A 19,535-nucleotide genomic window follows, 5' to 3' on the forward strand; every position below is an offset into this window, starting at 1 on the left:
CAGTTTGTGATGTTGTAATCTAATCTAATCTGGTAGTGTTGGTGATGGTGTTTGTGAAAAGTTCCTCTTTTTGCAGTTTCAATGTCCTCTGGATTTTTGAGAATTTTTCCCTTTTGCAACATTATTTGAAAGTATTTGTGACTGCACCAGCAATTTAGGCAGTGACTCATAGCAGTTATTAAGTTGAATAGACTGGTGTGAGTCCCATGTGTCAATTTGTAGAGCTCCAACAATCACAATTTTACAAGAGATTAATAACGTATAAGTCTGAACCGTTATTACTTACATCTGTGCCCTGCAAAAACTGCTGGTGCCTAAATAAATCCTCAAGATAAGTAAGTTCTCCATAAAACCTGAACATTATCAGCTGGGAAAACTGTACCTTGTTATTGCAATGTAGCATACTGATTTATCTTAACCTCTGTTAACCACTTGTAAATCCCATGTTGCTGTAACACCTGTTTTGTTTATGATGGAATATTTGCCACTTTTTAGTCTAAAAATATTTTGCATACTGCTAAAATCACAATTATATTGATCATGAGGCTCCCAATCAGAAATATATTGTACATCTGATGCTGGAACCATGACTATCAGTAAGTATAATGATAAGCTCCAGCAAACCTGTGTCAGTATATGGAGTTCAGGCAATGTGAGAGGTCACATATTTGATGTGACACTACAGGGAAGGCACAGGTGTAACTAATACCATTAATGATGACTCTGTTCCATTTAGTGTGTCACAGAACCACGAGCCAATGGGACACAATAGAATCCTTGAACTGGAACCCCTAATTGGGCCATTAATAATGTTATAAGTTGCCTCTTTTTGACATCTTAACTTTACAGAGGCAGAAGTTGATTTTAAAGTGTTGGATATGTCAAAGTTAATCCCTGGCGTAGGCTATCCAGCACTTGCTTAGTGTAGTTAGGACGTATGGCTGAGATGTGGAAATGTTTAGCAGGACAGCTTCCAACAGCATATGCGGTTGAAGCCTTGATGAGGCTAACTCCACAAGAGATGTCTGAGGGTGCTGTGGATTAAAAGACTGTAGATAAAAACAAGCTATAAGAGCTGGAGCTTGTGTGTAAAGACACGTTAGATTGAGAAAAGAAAGATTTACGAGACTGACGTTCAGAGTAGGGGCCTGCAGAGCAAACCTGCTAGATGTGAGACTCAGCAAAATGTCAGGAACCTATAGAAGAAAGTGACGCAGATGGAGACAAGGAAGACAGAGGAGTTTTAGCAGAAACATGAGTTAGGATTTACAAAAACAAAGCTAGAGAGGATAAAAGACTCCCTCTGTTGTAATTACTAAAAGAAGTCAAGTGAAACTTAGGCAGCTTGTAGGTCAAACTTCTACTGTGCGTGCTGGCTCACCATCGTTCACATTATTAGTTACACTAGTGAGCCTTTTCTGCAGTGACACCAATACGTCTTCTGTCGATAAAAAAAAAGGTTCTTTAGATTTTAGTCCGAAAACAAACCAAATAAACTTAAGTCAACAGTTCATCAGGAGACACAATAAACAGCCTTTATTTTTTCATATACAAATATACAAAACTTTATCAGTGTTATGGAATGCAAAAAAAAATCTTTAGTGAGTTCCACTAATACGATAATTTCAAATTAGGAGTGCTACATACTTGTACATATTAACTGTACACATTAAAAAACGGCATACATACAAGTGCCAAAACATGAAAAAAAAAGCTAATGACATACAAAAGTTTGCTACATAAGTATGAGCAAAAAGCTCTGAGGTTCATGAAAAAACATTTCCATCTCTGCCACATCCAGTCCGGTCTTCTTGTCCTTCCATGCGGCTCTGCTACCTCTTTAACCCTCTCTGGGCTTGTTTCAGTAATGAATCAAAGTCGAGGTCCTCGAACCTGCTTCTGGCAGGAGACTCTTCTGCATCTCTATTTGCATCTGTGGAAAAGAGGGAAATTAACATATCAACGTAAATCGTATTAAAAGAGTTTTCATAGTGAGAGTACATGAGGAAAAAATAATTAAAACACCCGTGTACTACAATCAGGCCTCACAGCCCTGCAATAAGTACTAACTTTGTGAAGCTTACATTGTTCAGTTTATGGTAACATGACTCAATGGTAAAATCTGAGGGCCTTCTGTATCCTACTACCTGCATGTACGAGTATATGAAGGTGACAAAAAGTAACATTAACTATGCAAAGTCAGTGCAATACTGATTCAGTTTATACAGCAAAGAATTTGATCCTGGTTCCTCTAGTACAATTTGGACAAATGACTGATAGGTCTTGAACAGGTGTGTATAAGGACAGTTCCAACTGACTTAAACAAGGGAAAATGTTTCTCTTTACTGTAATAACATACTTGGCTTTGTTCTTGGTTTTAAACTCTTACCAAGATCGGCATAGTTGGATTTGCAGAACTGTCTTCTTCCACCAAAGCAGATATCAAACGGCAGCTCATCAGGCCTTCGTAGTTTTCCTCCGTTATCAATGGCTGCAAAAGCATCTTCCATGTTGTAGAAAGTGACAAAGCCGTAGTGGTCGCTATGGGAACCATAGATAGTGGATTTTAATGGTGATAAACATACAGTAACTGATGATACAAAATCACCGATACACTGTAAAGACACAAAAAAACATTTCTGAATCGAGTTTTAATTCTGCGTACTTACCCTCGGTCTCTGAAGTGAAGCGACACACATTCTACGTCTCCGAATTGAGAGAAGCGTTCTCTCAATTCATCGTGTGTCATAGCCCTGCTGATGCGGCCGACGTACACCACCCGCCGCTCATCCTGTATGAGAGGATTTTTATAATTAATCACCACTCGTTACCCGACTAATAACCACAAACACATCAGCTGACATGCCAGTAATCTTACTCACAATGGCTTTAAGTTTCTGGATCCTCATCTCATGTTCCCTCCTGAGCCGTCTGGACTCTCTGCTGCTGTAGGGATGAAGTTGGGATTGGAAGAAAAGAGAGCCTGAGATTACACCCTTAAACTCAATTAAACCAGGAATTTCAATATTCAACCATATTTCCATCTGTTAGTTTTAGGATTCATTACATGCAAGTAAAAAAAAAAAAAGGTAGGTAGAGTGCATCCGACATCACCCACTGACCTGTAAACATCTCTCCATCGCGTATGGCAGGTTCGTGGGGATGGTGACCGTGACGGGGATCTGGATTGAGACCAAGATCGAGATCTGGACCTGCTGCATCTTGATCTGGAGCGAGACAATCTATACCGCCGAGGTGGGGAGCGGGAAACAGAGCGAGACGAGGACGACGAGCATGAACTGCTCTCTGAACGCTTGTGATGGAGCCTGTGAGACATTAAAGATAAAAAATGATGCACGGAAAAGGACACGTACAGACTAAAGGAACGTGAGTGATAGCAGTAGACGGGTACCTTGGTCTTTTTGGGGAGCGGGATGCAGAGCTGGACGAGGAGGAAGAAGAGGAGCGAGGGGATCTTCTCCGATATCTCCTCTTCTCTCTTCCTCTACTGGGAGGGCTGGGCGGAGGTGTCGGCAGAGTGCATGGAGCCGTCTTATCTTCGCCCGCACCGCCGCCGTCCTGCTCTGAGGCAGCACTGTCTGAAGACGACAGAGCTTTGTCTGTGGACGGGTTTGTCTCTGATCTGGTCTTGTGGTTCTCAGAGAGAGGCTGCATCACAGGTGTTGCACAGTTAACAGCTCTGACAGTGGTGGTAACTTCCCTGGTGGAGGTCTGTTTTCTGCATTCAGCAGTTGCACAGGAGTCGTGGGTATTCACCTGCACTTCATTAGTGGTTTTAGAAATATCCTTGAGTAAAGAGGGCTTAGCTCTGCTATGCTGAGTAGCACTTGTAGGTGAATGGTCCACAGGCGCGCAGTAATCATGATCTGAGGATACAGATGAATACAAGTGAGGAGCGGTATGAGCGGCAGGGAACTCTGAAGTGCTTGTGTTTGTCTTCTTGGATGGTAGAGGACGGGGGTCGATTATCTGAATGGCCTTGGATGGAGGGTTTTTACGCCTTGCTGGCTGCGTTTGCTGAGTGCTGAGAATGATCTCGGTGCCAAGGGGCTCGGGGATATCCGCGAGCGGCAACATTTGGAGATCTGGCAGATTCCTGATAGTTTTTAGAGTCCCAGGTGTTTCTGAAGTGCTTAAAGGTTTAAGTGGTTCCACAGGGGGAGGCAGTAGTTGTTTGGAGGTCTTTTCTGTTCCTCTAGGCGGAGTTATGTGCAGATCTGTGTGTGTTTGCAGATTTGGAGATGAAGCAGCACTAACAAGTTTGGGCTCCGGCTTGCTCTCGCTCTCTCCCTCCTCTTTGTCTGTACATGAGAGAATGAAAATAGATCGGACAGGTTAGCGCAGCTGAACGATAAACACCACATGTCAGCGTCCAAGTCGACAGAGTACTGCTCACCTTGTGTTTCCTCAAACTGTTCCAGCAGGCTTGTCAGATCAGGGGCCTCGATTCCTGAAGTGTGACGACAGACAGTTATTGAAAGAATGACTTGGGATATCTGCTTATTTATCAGTTATAAGCACCAACGCAGTTTACTGAACATATGTACTACAAAAATGTTGCTTTTTGCTTACCTGACTCACCTACAGCACTCTGCTCTCTACAGCCAAGCTTAGGCGACGGTGGTGGCTCCTCAGGAGGAGAAATACTAGAGGGAACCTCAGGTGACGTCTCCTTTACTGGTGTGGGAGTATTTAGGGAAGTAGGTGGCTGACTGGAATATGGCGTAGAGGAAGGACATTTTGTCTGCCCTACTGGATCCGGACATGGTGACTGAGGAATCTTTGGTTCCAGCTTGATGTCTTTCGTTGGCTTCGGACTGTATTTTTGAGGCTCCTTGCATTCTGAGTTAGACTCTGTTTGTGTTGTGGTGGAGCCCAGTGCAGGAGATCTAGAGGAGATACCTGAAACTATCTCAGTGAGCTTGTTCTTAATTTCCTGGAGCAGGACGGTGCTGTCCAAGTTACGATCCTGCTTTGGTAACATCGCCTTAGGCTTTGGTTCTGAGGAGGATGGTTGTGTTTGAGGAGGTGAGGTTGTGGATTCATTTTGGATTTCTTGGAGGTTTGCGGTGGTCTCAAGGCTAGAGTCTCTGTTGAGGAGCTCCACTTTGGATTCTTTGGATGAGGAGTGAGCAGTGGATGGGGATGCTGTTTGGGTCACGGGCATGGGGAGGAGGACAGGATTTGGGGGGTCGCTACTGAGCAGCGTTGGCTTCTTTACTGGACTTTTCTTGCTTTCAGGCACATTGACATCTGCGTTAGCCTGGACATCTGGCAGTGGACTAGCAGGTGAGATGATTTTAGTCTCAGTCTTTGGGCACTTTAACCCACTACCACATGTACGACTGGATGGCTTGTCCTCTACTGGGTTAGGCCTGGACGGTAGAGCGGTACGATGGGATGAAGGTCTATGGAGATGATCAGTACTGATTCTTTGTCCTTGTAAACAGAGGATGGGGGTCAGCTCTTTAGGGGGCTCAGAAACAGAGGGCCACTTGGTGATGTAGTTCCCCTGTTTCTCCACCAAAGGCTGTCTTTTTTGGCGCAGCTGTCTGTACTGTTGGAGGCTTAGTGATTTGGCCTTTGTCTCAGCTTTTGGTGGCAGAACCTCAGCTTTGTTGTTACTGTTGATTTCTGACGACGGGTTTGTTTGGGCTTCAAGTGCGGAGCCAGCTGGATTTTCAAGTGCTTCTGAAACTGTTATCCCACTCGTGTGCCCGCTAGTTTGATTTTTCTCATTCAACTCTTTACCCGCGGATTCATCGAGTGAAGCCATCTGAACGGGACCAAAGCTCACTCTTTTCTTTTCTCTGCACAACAGAGCTCTGGATGAATTCCCATGCAGCAATATGCTTTTCAGAAGTTTGCCATCATCTCTTTTTTCATCTCCCTCTTCTTCCTCCTTTGTCTCTTTTGCAGGTGCCTCATCGTCAGACACAACATTAATCTCTTCGTCGCCATCTTCAGTGGGCCTCTCATACTTATATACCTCTCCCTGGGAGAATAATGTGTGTTTTTTCTTCAGTTTGTCCCAGGAAGAGGCTGACGGTCGGGCTGTGCTCTCCCAGCCCTTCCCCTCCTCCTCCACATGCAGCTTTAAGCAGTAGGGGTGCATGATCCTCACCAGGTTGACCAGAGATGTTGAGGTGAAGACTTCCACTTCATTCTCCACTTTCTTATCGTTGGGTTGAAACAAAGTCAGACTGTTTTTCTCTACTTTGCGCTCTTCTTCCTTTTCCCCATCACTCTTTATTGTGAATGTTAAATTTGGGGATTTGGATCTTGGTCTAAGTCTGTCGGTGAGGTATACTTCCTGAAGAGAAAAACATTTAGATCTTGAGTGTCAAATCTTTTGTCAGAAGAAAAAGTTAATAATGGGACATCACATATTGTACATAAGTCTTAAAAGAACAGCATAATTTGGGTAATATGTTTAACTCGATTCTGGGAGTGTACCCACCGCTGACTTGTCCCTGCACTCCTGGTTGGTGAGGAGCTTAGTGTCAGGCAAGGTGTCAAAGGGAGACAGAGTCCCGTTGACATCCTCCACACTGTCCAGCATCTCGGTCAGAGCCGACAGCAGAGTCTCATTCTCCTCCTCCACTCCGCTCTTATCCTGAAATGGGGTACAAACACATTGGTTCATCTGTCAAATTCTACCAGGATTTTGTGCCAGTGGATTGTTAATTTTGGACCTTGTGGACCTTAAACTTCTAATGTACAAAGGCCCGGGATACTCAAAGAGATGTATGTGCTTGAACTCTGACCTCTGATGAAACAGTGGAATCTTCAAAAATGGCCAAGATGGAGTGATCCATACAGGACTGTGGGTCCATCTCCACATCACCTCTGCACAGGGTGAACTGAAGAGAGACAGGCATACAGAAATATTAATATTATTATTATTACACCCATGCTATGTAAGTTTGCATGTACTCTGCCTTTTTCTACCTCCTGCTTCCCCTGATCTGACCAGAGGCTGGCACAATACAGTCATTTCTCATTTGGTCTATAAAATGTCAGAAAATAGTGAAAAATGATAATTGTAAAGCCTGAATTGACATATTGTATTTACTACCATAGAAGACGACGAAAACCAGTAAATATTCACATTTGAGAAGCTGAAACCTGTGAATTTTTGCTATTTTGCTTCTTAAAAAGTTAGCTCGGAAAGTTGTTGCTGATTAATTCTGTGGTAATCGAGTAATAGGATCATCGTTTCAGCTCTGCAGAACTGAAAACAGCTGCAGACCTGTCTGAACATAACTCTGAATGACTCTGAATGGGCTTATTCCTTTCATAATACCAGTTTTTTGTTTGCAGTGGTGGAAACTTACAAAGTACATTTACTCAAGTACTGTACTGAAGTGCAATTTTGAGGTACTTGTATTTGAATATTTCTATTTGACGCTACTTTATACTTCCACTCCACTACATTTCAGAGGGAAATATTGTACTTTCTACTCCACTACATTTATATGACAGCTTTAGTTACTTTTCAGATGAAGATTTGACACAGTGGATAATACAAGAAGCTTTTAAAGTACAACACATTGTTAAAGATGAAACCAGTGGTTTCCAACCTTTTTGGCTTGTGACGTCTTACAAAAAGCAGTGTGTAGTCGGGGTCACATTTCAGATGTCTATGAGTTGTTAACAGCTCCACCAAATAGTGATTTTTCCCTCTAAACTTCTCACATGGTTTCATTTCAATAAATGTTCAAATGATCCAAGATTTCACCAAAAATCAAAGATTCATTGAAAACAGATTTGTGTATCAGAACTTTGTTTTTTTCTTCTTTTCTCTCCCACTAATCATCTCACGACCCCTCAGATTTATCTGCTGACCCTTTGGAGGGGCCCGACCCCTAGGTTGGGAACCACTGGACTAAACTAGCTAACTGTATATAAAGTAGTTGAAACTAGCTCCACCTCCAGCTGCTACAACAGTAACATGCTGCTCTAACACTGATGCTTCAGTATTAATAATCTAATTATGTCATATATATTAATATATCAGTCAGAGGAACCAAACCACTACTTTTACAGCAATAATTAATACTTGTGTACTTTTACATAAGCAGCATTTTTCATGCAGGACTTTTACTAGTAATGGAGTACTTTCACATTGCTATATTGGTACTTTTACTTAAGTAAAGGATCTGAATATATAAGCATCAGCAGGTACACTGTTAAAGAGCTGATATATTTTGAAAAAGCTATTTGCAAAGAGAAGTTTATTAAGCAAACATTTCAAAGTTCCATTAGGACAGAAGTGCACAAGTGAGTAGGAGGCAGGCTGAGGACACACTAGGCCCTGGAGGCGGGTGGAGACATGCACACCATGTACAGGAACTGGGTACAGGACATTTACAGGCTCTTATGTGTCAATAATGTCATTTATCCCTGTGCCTGACTGAAGACATCTCAAAAACACGGCTTGAGACAGAAAAGCAGTGAGGGTACATGTAGTAAGTGAATGAAAAAGGTGAGGGTGTAAGTTAGTGAGCAAGACAGCAGCCAGATCTGAACATGTTGTACTACAGATGTGAAGCTGGTCTTCCTGTCGACATTAACATGTGAATATTTGATGTCAGACCAAACAAAAAACGTGAACGGAGAGATAACGACACTAACTGACGTGTCATCCAACCGTTTCTATACATGCACGGCCAAAAAGGCATGCTAATCGATGAACCCAGCTCCCTGCCGCCTCCCTGATCACTACCATCAGCAGGACTACTAGCCTGTTTAAGCCACGTGTCGCCATGCGCGCGGACACAACTCCCATCAACACACCGAAACCCGCTACTACTCTGGCTTTTTTTGGTGTGAAATTCGTTAAAGGGAGGAAAGCGGTACCTCGTCGGGTGTGTTGCTGCACAGAAAGTCGCTGTTGCCGGCATTTAAATCCCCTTCTTTCCCCCTCCACCGCGCCGCCATGTTGCTGCTCCACATGGTACGCTGGCAGGCCGGACGGAGACACGTGGTCACTGGCGGGAAGCGGCAGAGGAGACCGACCCGTGATCAGATTGACACCACCGACTCTATTAATGCGAGCGAGGAGAGGAGTAGAAATCAGATCCCAGGTCAGCCATATGTGTCTCAGAGATAAGCGATCAGTTTAGCAGATATATTTTTATTTAGCGGTTTTTGTGTCGATTTTTTGTTAAAATATGTTGTTAAAATGAAATAGTTTGACATAGAGAACAGTTTTTACATATCTGTGACTACAGATGTAACACATGCAAGTAGTGTTTGTTTATTTGTTTGTTTTGTATGTTTTGGGCTGCTTTCATATGTCAGTTGTGTCATTAATTTTCATCACATTTGCTTGTTAGAACTTTTTATTCACGGTTTTTACATTTTTATTTTATGTATTTATTGCTCAAAAGCGACACCTAGCGACACCACAAGTCCCACCCAATGAACTTAAAGCAAATATAAGACAGGGAATAACCCAAGTATAGTATCTCTAGGTTTTATAGACATGTACTGTATCCATTATTTAAGATATTAAATAGGTCAACTGTACCAGAGTCTCTTTTTCAAAAGGCATATGTAGCTGTAAAATAAACTCATTTTATGTTGTTTTTCTTAAAAAATGCAGCATTTCAGCAAAATGAGGGCAAAACCTGTCAAATACATTTCTCAGGTTACCACACGTTATTAAATTAATGATTTGTTTTGAGATATTTTTTCCCTTTATGACAGGAGGCTTTAATAAAGGGAGATAGAGAGAGAGCACTAATAGTGTAACCTGGAGTTATCTTGAAATTGGAAACAACACTCTAGAAAGCTGTTAAATCCACCCAAGTGCTGTTACCTCCCCAATGTTATAATTACTGAGAATATGATGACGATATCAATGCATTCAACATCAGAATCATAACATAATTAGTGGCATTAATATACAACCAGTCCTTGAGGAGCGTATATACTTCCTGTGGTCTGCCTCATCACCAGAACAAACAGATTATCTGCATGTTCAGACGTTGTAATATTAATGTGTTGACTTTCCTGATTAACTTGTGTACACACCCTCCACCTTGACATGGTTTGCCGTTGGGACATGAAAACAGTGCTACTACACCGTTTCACTTGAAATAATACCTGTCAAGGTCCAATTTGAAGTCCTCACATGAATTGAAATGTGTGCATATGTAATAAGCTACCTTCAGACAAACTGTACAGTACATCATTGTGATTGAATACATTTGAATGCATTTATCGCTTGTGTTCACATGACTTTCTGTATTGACGACGCCCTGCGTGACTTACTCTGCAGTCACATTAATCAGAACCAGTGCTGTTTCATAATAAATCTTATTTTCTTCCCACTTCATCCTGTGCAGCTCCACACTGTGCCCCCTGATATATGATGAATAATTATTGTAAGACACAGCTGTCTTAACCATGTTATCACCGGTGGTTTGCATTTCTCTCTCTCTAGCTGATGAAGACCCACAGCAGCACCAAACCACATGCTCCACTGACAAATCACATGATGGTCTTTTGGATGGTTGATTGCATTTACATATTCACCACAGCAGCCGAGTGTTTTCCTTCCATCTCCTTCTATAGTGCCCATTACACAGCTGTCTCCAGTTATGCAGCGATGCTCAAGTTGCTCCGCTACACAGTGAATCATTTCTGCAAGAGTCAGAGTGTTTTTCTTCCAGGGATGAAGCTGGTCGTACACGTCCAGTCCAGTTTGTTCAATTGACATCATGTCTGATGTCATTCCCCATCCACACCTTAACCAGGTGAGGTTTATTGTAGCAGTTAGAGCGTCTGAATTGTGTCAAATAAAATCACATTTAAACAAAGAAAGATTCACAAAACATCCTGAGACAGTAGCAAAGTTAGGAGAAACTCCTAAAAAATAAGGGATGTGTCAATCTTAACTTTAGGACTCTGAAATCAGTCAAATTTAATTTAATTTATAATTAAATAAAATGTAAGATTTTTGTATTTAAAATTGAATTGAATTATTTATCAATCAATTAATTTAATTGAATGTAATGTATAATTGTATTTAATTTCATTGCATTTAAAAATCAATTGTTTAAATTGTATTCAATTTAATTTAGAATTAGGTTTCATTTTGTATTTAATTTCATTTAATTCTTTATTGATTTTTAGATTCAATCGAATGTGTAATTTGGTTTCATTTTTAATGTAATTTAATTTTTAATTTAATCTAATTTAGTTGTAATGTAATTTTAATCAAATCTAATTGAATCTAGTCCAATCTAATTCCTTCTTACACTCCTACATATTGATTAATGTTTTATTTCACATTTGCCGACACAGACCGGTGACGAGCCAACCAATCACTGTAGACAGAAACATGATGTCATCCGGAGTGACGGGATCAGCCTCTTCCATTAGATTGTTCATCAGGAAATGATCAATTCAATGGTCTTTATTGGCATAAAAGTTTCAAGAACATAATTACTAAAGCATCAAAATACAATTTGTCCAGATATTTGGACAGTACAGAATAACAATAATATGAACATTAACACAATATTAAGATTGATATATATTATTATGTCGTCCTTTTTCTATTGCTACTTTGTGATCACTGAGCCTGTACTTGGTTGGGATCTGTCTCTGCTTTCTATCTCTGACAGTAGAGAGATATTTCTGCCTATTCATAATCTCTTTTTAGGGACAGATAACGTTCTAATCTACTTTGGCTCTTAGTTTCTTCTTTCCAATGTTCCAGATAGGTTTTCTTTTCATTGCGTCAGCACTTTTGTGAATAGCTCTTACAAGGAAACTCTTTGCTATGAACTACGAGGACACCCATGTTAAATAGACACTTTGTGAATAGGACGACAGCAGGTTCACACAACTCTTCGTACTGTATGCTACAGTTATTCCCTCTGTTCCCTTGAAACAGCTTGACTCTGTCTCAATGTGAGAAAATCCACCAACTAACACCTCTACAGAGTGGAATCAACCTTCTCATCTTACTCTTAGTAAGAAATCACATAAGCGGATTTCCCCAAAATGTCTAACTGTTCCTTTAAAGCAGTCGCCTACTCCAGCAATTTGATATTACACTTCCATTAGTGGTTTTTATTTCATTCCACACTTGTCCAGAGGTCTAGAGGTTCTACACTAAATAGTCTCATATTGACTGTTCCTCTTATTCTATACTAGAAAATTTATTTCATCACAACAGCCAGTGTGTCAGCATATCAAAATGTTCCTGAACAAAGACACTGAACCTGACCTGCTCACTTATGATAAATAACTCTCCATTATTACAAACAAGACTAACCACAAAGCATCAGCTTGCATAGGGTGGAGTTTGGAGACAGTGTTGTATGTGGGCGTTTTGTTCAAATGGCTTGGAGTCTGCAGTTCTGAGGACAGCTGTCACATGAGAGTACTTACTGAAAAGTCAAGAAAAACCCACCTGAGGAGAAACATGTTGCTTTAGGTGACAGTTCTTGTGCACGAATCAGATCATCAGAGCGGAAGATCACATTGTGCAGTAGACCTGTCATGCTACACGTTTGTTTTCATTTCTTTTTTTGAAAGGTGCACCAGCTGTCACAAGGTACTCAGAGGAGCCTGTGGTGTTAAAATTGGTGGATAGCCAACTCTACCTGCCATCACCCAAAGTCCAGCAGATGAAGAATGAGCCGAATGTAACTGCTCCGGTCTATGAGGGACAATTAATTATGTTTCATAGCACCAATCTTCCATATTTTAGAGATAATGATGAGTGAAACTGGAGATTTCAACATATTTTGAGTCCTGTATGTGTATCTTACTTACTGACACAGAAGTGGAATTATTCTTCCCTCTGTGAATAACGTAGATGAACCTGATGCGATTCATTTTCTCCACTAGATGGTGATACTACACATCTCCCCATTAAGTTCTGCTCACACTCTCAGGTTGCCTATTATTAGCCCTCAAAAGTTGTGAATGAGTTAATTCCCAGTGAGCTGATTGCTCTGTGCCAGCCACCTATCCACAGTGGACGCCAATCAGATATTTGTGCATGAATGAAATGAATGCATAATGAACTGAGGCTCGTCACCTCTTCATTTGTGTGGCGTTATCTTGTATTATCTCACTGTTTTTCCGTGGAGGACTATGGATGTGTCTGGCCTGTTATCTCATGCATGCCAGCGAGGAGTTGACCTTTCTGCTGAATGTCATGGCGGTACACAGAGTCAATGGCTGTACTAGATTAGCGGAGAGGGAAATATACTCACAGACGCACGTTTTTAACAAGGTACAACATACTCCCTGTTCATTGATTTGATCTCACACACATCTTACCAACTGTGCATCTGCTCAGTGACCTCTATTTTGTTTTTGTCTCTTATTTTTTTTTATCCCTTAATCCCATATCTTCTTCTATACTATTGCTACAGTGCATCTTTCTTTGCTCCTGCCACACACATGCACACACACACACACACACACCACCTCCTGCTTCATCTCACACAACTCTTGAAACACATTACTGTCTGAAATGGGGCCAAAGCATCCTCCAGTCTCCAGCGGGTGCAGTGTGAGTGTGTTCAGAGGCATGTGTAAGTGTGTTTGTTGAGGAGGGGGAGTTCTGTGTAAAGTGGGTCACCTTACTGCAGCATCCAGCACCAAGCCACCGTGTCGGTACACGGCCCCCCCACCACACATGCACAGACAACACACATTTAACCCACTGTCCAGCCACTGTCCCTTTTATTCCCACTGGGTCCACCATCTGTGGAGATGCACACACACACACACACACACACACACACACAGAGTAACAGACATTCTCCCTTCTTCCCTCAAGCCCCACAGAGTGCCAGACTTTACTCTGATTCTTGAGGGAAAAGGAAGATGAGTAAAAAGAAAAAGAAAAAAAACTCTTTCTCTTTCTCTCACCCTTCTCTCTCTCGCCTCTGCCTCTCATCTCCTGCTCACTCTTGACCTGCGGGACGACTCCCACGGCGCTCTTTTGGCATGTTTGAATTATTAAAGAACCCATGAGGTCTAAGGAGTCAGGTATATGCTGTCCTCGCTGCTGCTGTTGTGTGTGTTTGTGTGTGCCCTGCAGCCTCTTCAGGAGTGTGTGTGAGCGTTTTCATTTTTCTAGGTGACTTCCAGTCATCTTAGCTGCCCGTTCATGCAGTGTTTTATGTGTGTGTGTGTGTGTGTGTGTGTGCACTTCCATGACCTTTCAGATATTGTGTAACGCTGGGAGCAGTGTGTTATAAAAAGGCAAAAGCACTCTGATCTTTAACTTGACACCCTCTCCACGGGGAAAAGCGGGACACACAAGTGTAACATTGAGACTGCTGAGTTATGGGGTTGTGTTGCCGTCGTCCTTGTTTGATTTCTCTTCGCTTCAAGTCGTCTTTTTCTTTTGCTTTCATAGCAGAGAAGAGGAATGCCCTCCCACATGGCGCAGAGAACATCTGTTAGTGAGAACTGAAGGCCTGAGAGAAAAAGAGAAAGAGAAGGAGGAGGAGGAGGAGGTGGAGGAAGGGGACTTACATTAATACAGAAAGCAGCAAAAAAGAAAGGAGGTGAAGAAAGAACAAGAGAGCATGCAGAGAGGTGGTAAAGGGGAGGAGAGAAAGTGACAAGACATCAGCTGGAGGAGACCACCCTGTCTACAGAACAGCAGAGGTGAGAGACTATCCAGCAAGAAGTAGAGACGTACAGGTGTTCACGTGCATGTACGCACACAAACACGCTCAGTGTGGTAACAGAAGCCCGCATCAATAATGTAGCTGAGAGAAACAGGATGCAGATTCTGCCTTACATAAGAGTTTACAGAGGGCTGGCTGGCTCAGAACAGCCTCTTTCATTCTCTGGTTCGCCCTCAGGCTGGATGCACACAAGATTTCTTAAGCTAATTAACCACCACATTTGCCATCCAAACAACTTTTCAGATAAGTGTGCTGAAACAAAGGCATGAGAACAGCACTAAAGCCATGTTTAACTTCAGTCTACTGACTTTAGGTGATTTGTTTTACTCTGTGGAGTAACATTTTTTTTTAGCTGCGCTCTTCCACTAGTTCCTAATTTGCTGGATGTTACATTATTGAAGTGCTGTAACAGGGTAGTTTGTAGCAAGCGTGTCTGGTTTGTACAAATCCTTCAACATTAATGACCTGGAAAGTGATCTTTGTCCCTGCTGCTGCTTTGGACGAACTGATACAGTATGGTTAAACCTGCAGGGAGCCAAAACACATGGTGGTGTTGATCCAGATCACAAGAGTCAGACAGACATGATAGGAGACATTGGATAGACTAGATGGGATAAATCAGACCAAATCAAAATGTGACGCATGCTTAGACTTAAAGCTGCATTAATGACAATTTCCACGAGCAGTGTGGCTCTTTGGATGACGATGTCCGTCCAGACTGATATATATTAGCAGTTAATGGATGGATTGGAAGTAATTTTACACAAACTCTCCCACCAACTTTGGTGATCCCGACTTTTCCTCCAGCACTACCATGAGGTTCACGTGTGTGGTCTGAGTGAAATGTCTCAACAAAGAGGATTGCAATATGAAATTAGATGCACACATTCATGTCCCCCTTAAGATGAATTATAATAACTTTAGTGATAACTTTTCACTAAACACTGTCACTGGGTTAAAATTTCATTTTGTCCAAAACTTTGGTTTTGATCAAACACCTGCAAAACTAATGACATTCCCATCAGCCTCAGCTGTGTCTTTTGTTTAGTGCTAATTAGCAAATGTCAGCATTCTAACATGCTAAACTAAGATGATGAACACTGAACATTATGCTAAACATCAGCATGTTAGTAGTATGCTGGTGTTAGGTGCAAGGCTTTGGACTTTTAGTCTTGTTATATTCTTCGTTCTTAGTGACAAACCCAAGGGAGAATTATCAGCCCACTCAGCTCTACAGAGCATTTTAGCATCCTCCAGCTAATGTTTTGGTTTTACAGCCGTCACTTTACTGTTGTGATTCGATCTCACCACTCTCATTTGGTCTTGTTTCTAGCAGCAGCAGACAGCTGTTTGGAAAAGCTCTAACATTTCATATAGCTACCTGTATGCTGCCTGCAGAGCATTAAATGACTGTCAGACAGAGTTTTTGATTCAGCAGCTAAAGAGTCAGATATTGCCTCAGGACCGAACCAGAGCTAAAGGGAGAGTAAAAATTAAACTTACATACATCAGGTGGAAAGAAACACGACTCACTAAGAATGTTAATATTGCTCCCTGTCTGCTGGATGTGTAAAAAGACTTGAACAGCCCAAACAACTTTATCAGGTGATGATATGTCAATGTTGTTTACAGCTTGTTGTGCTGCTCCTAAATCATGCCAAAAAAAAAAAAAAAATCAATTAATGCAGGTTTAATTAAGATGTCGTTTTAGATAAATACTGTATACAAGAATCAAAGAAAGTAAAAAGGAAGGACTAAGAGAAACATTCATACTAATCCAACAAAGTTTACTGAAGGGCAGCACAGCAGGAAACTGCTTGATACTTGATTAGCTGCAAAAATTGCTTCCCTGCTCTCCTTTGTCATTTTCTTCCCTGAAGCCTTTTCTTCACCTTCTTGTGTTTACTGTCTGTCTTTTATACTTTCATCTCCCTGAGCAGCTTTCTTTGTCTCTGTTATTTATCTGTGTTCTGTGGGCTTTGACTATCTGCTAACTGGCAAACTGTTAACGAGTGTATGCGTGTGCTTGTACATAAATAATTATGGTAAGGTGACAGTGTGCTTTGTGTGCACATCCGTTTTAAAAGTATGAACTTGTAAAAACTGTCTGTATGAAACTGTTAATGTGGGCAGATATATGTGTGAATCACAGTTTTCATTTGTAAATGTGTGTGTGTGTGTGTGTGTGTGTGTGTGTGTGTGTGTGTGTGTGGAAGCTCATCATGCTTGTGCTATCCTTTTTCTGCCACATTGCCATGGCGACAGTGCCCTCCCGGGGTAATGGGGGACGAGTGCGCCAGAGCTATTTATTCTCTCTTTCTCCCTCCCTCCCTCCTTCCATCCATCCATCGCCTTCCCTTTTCCTCCGTCTCTCTCTCTCTCTCTCTCTCTCTCTCTCCATCTCTGCCCTCTTCCTCCCGCAACCTCTCTGTCTCTCTCCTCTCTCCATCTCCCTCCTTCCGCTGCTATTTCTTCCCCTCTCTGATTGGCTTAACACTCTCCTCCTCAAAATGAGATACTGCCTAATGAGACAGAGGGTGAGGAAGAGAGGGAGGGAGACAAAGAGCAAGTGTCTTAAAAAAGGGAAGCAGAAATTATATGGGGGAGGCGATCTATGCAGACTTGTGTTCGTCTTTGCATGTGAAGAGAGAACCTGATTTGTGATGTCATTTTGGAGGGAAACAGTGCAGGATGTCTGTATATGCACATATAGCTTTCTGTCTTAGGTATGTGCATAAGTGTGTACTGTACTGTATATGCATGTAGTCTCTTCAGATGAGAGCGTGTGTGGTGGTGGAAGCTGTGAGCTCAGTTGGGGTCATGACCTTTGTAATGGTTGCAAATCCCTGAATTAGCAGTTTGTATTTTTCCTTAAAGCAGTGTTTCCCAGGCTTTTTGACTTGTGCCCCCTTAAAATGAGGCAATATCTACTTTTAACCCTGTTTTATATTGTTTGGCTTAACATATGAGTGATTTTTCTATTTTCAGATTGTTTCATTTGAATATTTTTAGAAGCCTGGTGGGATGGGATTCACAAGAACATGGCAGTAATTATACAAAAGCCAGAAACTAAACATGATTTTGTGTAGCAGGATGTTTTTAATTCTTCCATGAATCACCTCTTGACCCCCGAGATATATCTGGTGGTCCCTTTGGTGGTGTCCTGACCCTAAGTTGGTAACCTCTGGTTAAGGCTGGCGATATTTGTTTTTTTTCTCATTGTCAACAAATCCCATGACAAGTCCAAAAGATGCCTTTTGAGAGAGCCAGTCCAGCTGTTTCCCCCTGTTTACCGTTTTTTATGTGAAGCTAAGCTAATTGGCTGCTGGCTGTCGCTTCATATTTACCGTACACACACGAGAGTGGTATCAATCTTCTTATCGAACTCTCGGCAGGAAAGCAAATACGTGTATTTCCCAAAATGTTGAACTATTTGTTTAAAGTCTTAAGTAAGTTTCTAAAATAGCTGGGTGCTGTAGTTTTTAGCAAAAGTTACTCAAAGAGGAGTAAATAGTGTATTTGTTGGGGACTATTTTCATCTGTGGATGAAGACACGTTATTGTTATTTGAAGTATATATCGCAGCAGGATGATGTATGTTGGATGGACTTGGGAAAAACTACAGTGTCCATGTTCATTGTGATGAAGAAACATGTCACCCAGTGCAAATGTGTGGCTCATTTTCAATAGATTTTGGACAATAATGGAGCTCTATGGCACAGAGGAGTAATATCAATATAGTCAGTACTTGTTCAGCTCTTTGTTGGCTTTGGTCTTTTCACTGGATTTGCTGACAAAAAGATTATTGTATTTAACCTGGGTCCAACAATCTTCACACACAACCTTGTGCATCTAACAGGGAGAGACAAATGACATAGTGATGGAGGAAAGATTAGAGCGAGATGGAGACAGTGGGAGGGAAAGGTAGAACGGAAGACAGAGTAATAAGGAAAGAGAGAGACGGCGAGGGAGGAGGGAGGGGGCAGAGATAAATGGCCGAGTAGACGGGAAGATGAGTGAAGCGAGAGAGCAACACTGTGTGACATACTGCAGACAGAAAGACTAACGGAGCGAGAGACTGAATGGGCAAGGAAGGGAGACGAGAGAGAGAGAGAGAGGGAGAGAGAGAGAGAGAGAGAGAGAGAGAGAGAGAGAGAGAGAGAGAGAGAGAGCCGAGGCACGTCAATCGCCCCCTCCTCTCTCCCCCCTCCCTTTTCCTCCCCCATTTTCCCTCCCCCCTGCCCTCCCTGCCATGTAGCAGACCTTCGCTGGATGGTAACAAGCCACTCAGACGGCTGCAGCACGCACACACACACACACACACGCACACACACACACGCACACACACACACACATACACACATGCACGCATTGGCTATCACCAGATTTCCTGAAGATCATTTAAACCTGCATGTGTGCACTACTGTACATACGTAAGCTCACGTGTGTGTGTGTGTGTGTGAAGTGTGTGAAGTGTGTGTATCACTGTAACAGCGGCGGTGAAAAACAGCCTCTACATATTTAAAGGGGAAAAAAAAGGACCCACATCACATGGTTGTTATTCTCTCAAATCTGCCTTTCAGGTCACTTTGACAGTCCACTCTCTCTCGCTCTCCCTCCCTCACTCTGGCACACACACACACACACACACACACTCTCTCTCTCTCTCTCTCTCTCTCTCTCTCTCTCAAGCGCTCAGCCTCTCGTTCCCTCCCTTTCTCTTCCTCTCTTTCTCCCTCTCTCCTCCCACCTGAGCTGTAATTTGCAGGGCTGATGAGGGTGAGGGCAGAGCAGAGGCAGGAACAGAATTCTCCTCACTCTATAATACACTCACACA

At 42.1% G+C, this 19,535-nt stretch overlaps 1 protein-coding gene across 3 annotated transcripts; it reads right to left on the reverse strand.

Moving 5' to 3' along the window:
• Nucleotides 1–1,513: 1,513 nt before the first annotated feature.
• Nucleotides 1,514–9,094, reverse strand: LOC137177669 (peroxisome proliferator-activated receptor gamma coactivator 1-alpha-like). 3 transcript variants are annotated; one of them, XM_067583879.1, is made up of 11 exons: nt 8,884–9,094; nt 6,789–6,884; nt 6,482–6,637; nt 4,603–6,334; nt 4,418–4,471; nt 3,413–4,322; nt 3,123–3,326; nt 2,883–2,946; nt 2,670–2,791; nt 2,390–2,541; nt 1,514–1,933 (listed from the first exon to the last, which is right to left on the reverse strand). In XM_067583879.1, exons 1-11 carry the CDS (start codon nt 8,977–8,979, stop codon nt 1,833–1,835), a joined length of 3,687 nt encoding a protein of 1,228 aa, XP_067439980.1. In that variant the 5' UTR covers nt 8,980–9,094; the 3' UTR covers nt 1,514–1,832. The 3 variants fall into 3 exon arrangements, with proteins under 3 accessions (XP_067439980.1, XP_067439978.1, XP_067439977.1); XM_067583877.1 differs by having other exon boundaries at nt 2,883–2,943; nt 4,594–6,334; XM_067583876.1 differs by having other exon boundaries at nt 4,594–6,334; nt 8,884–9,092.
• Between the last annotated feature and the right edge of the window lie 10,441 nt (nt 9,095–19,535).

The sequence above is a fragment of the Thunnus thynnus genome, chromosome 3 (genome assembly GCF_963924715.1).
Source record: "Thunnus thynnus chromosome 3, fThuThy2.1, whole genome shotgun sequence".
Classification (NCBI taxonomy): Eukaryota; Metazoa; Chordata; class Actinopteri; order Scombriformes; family Scombridae; genus Thunnus; species Thunnus thynnus.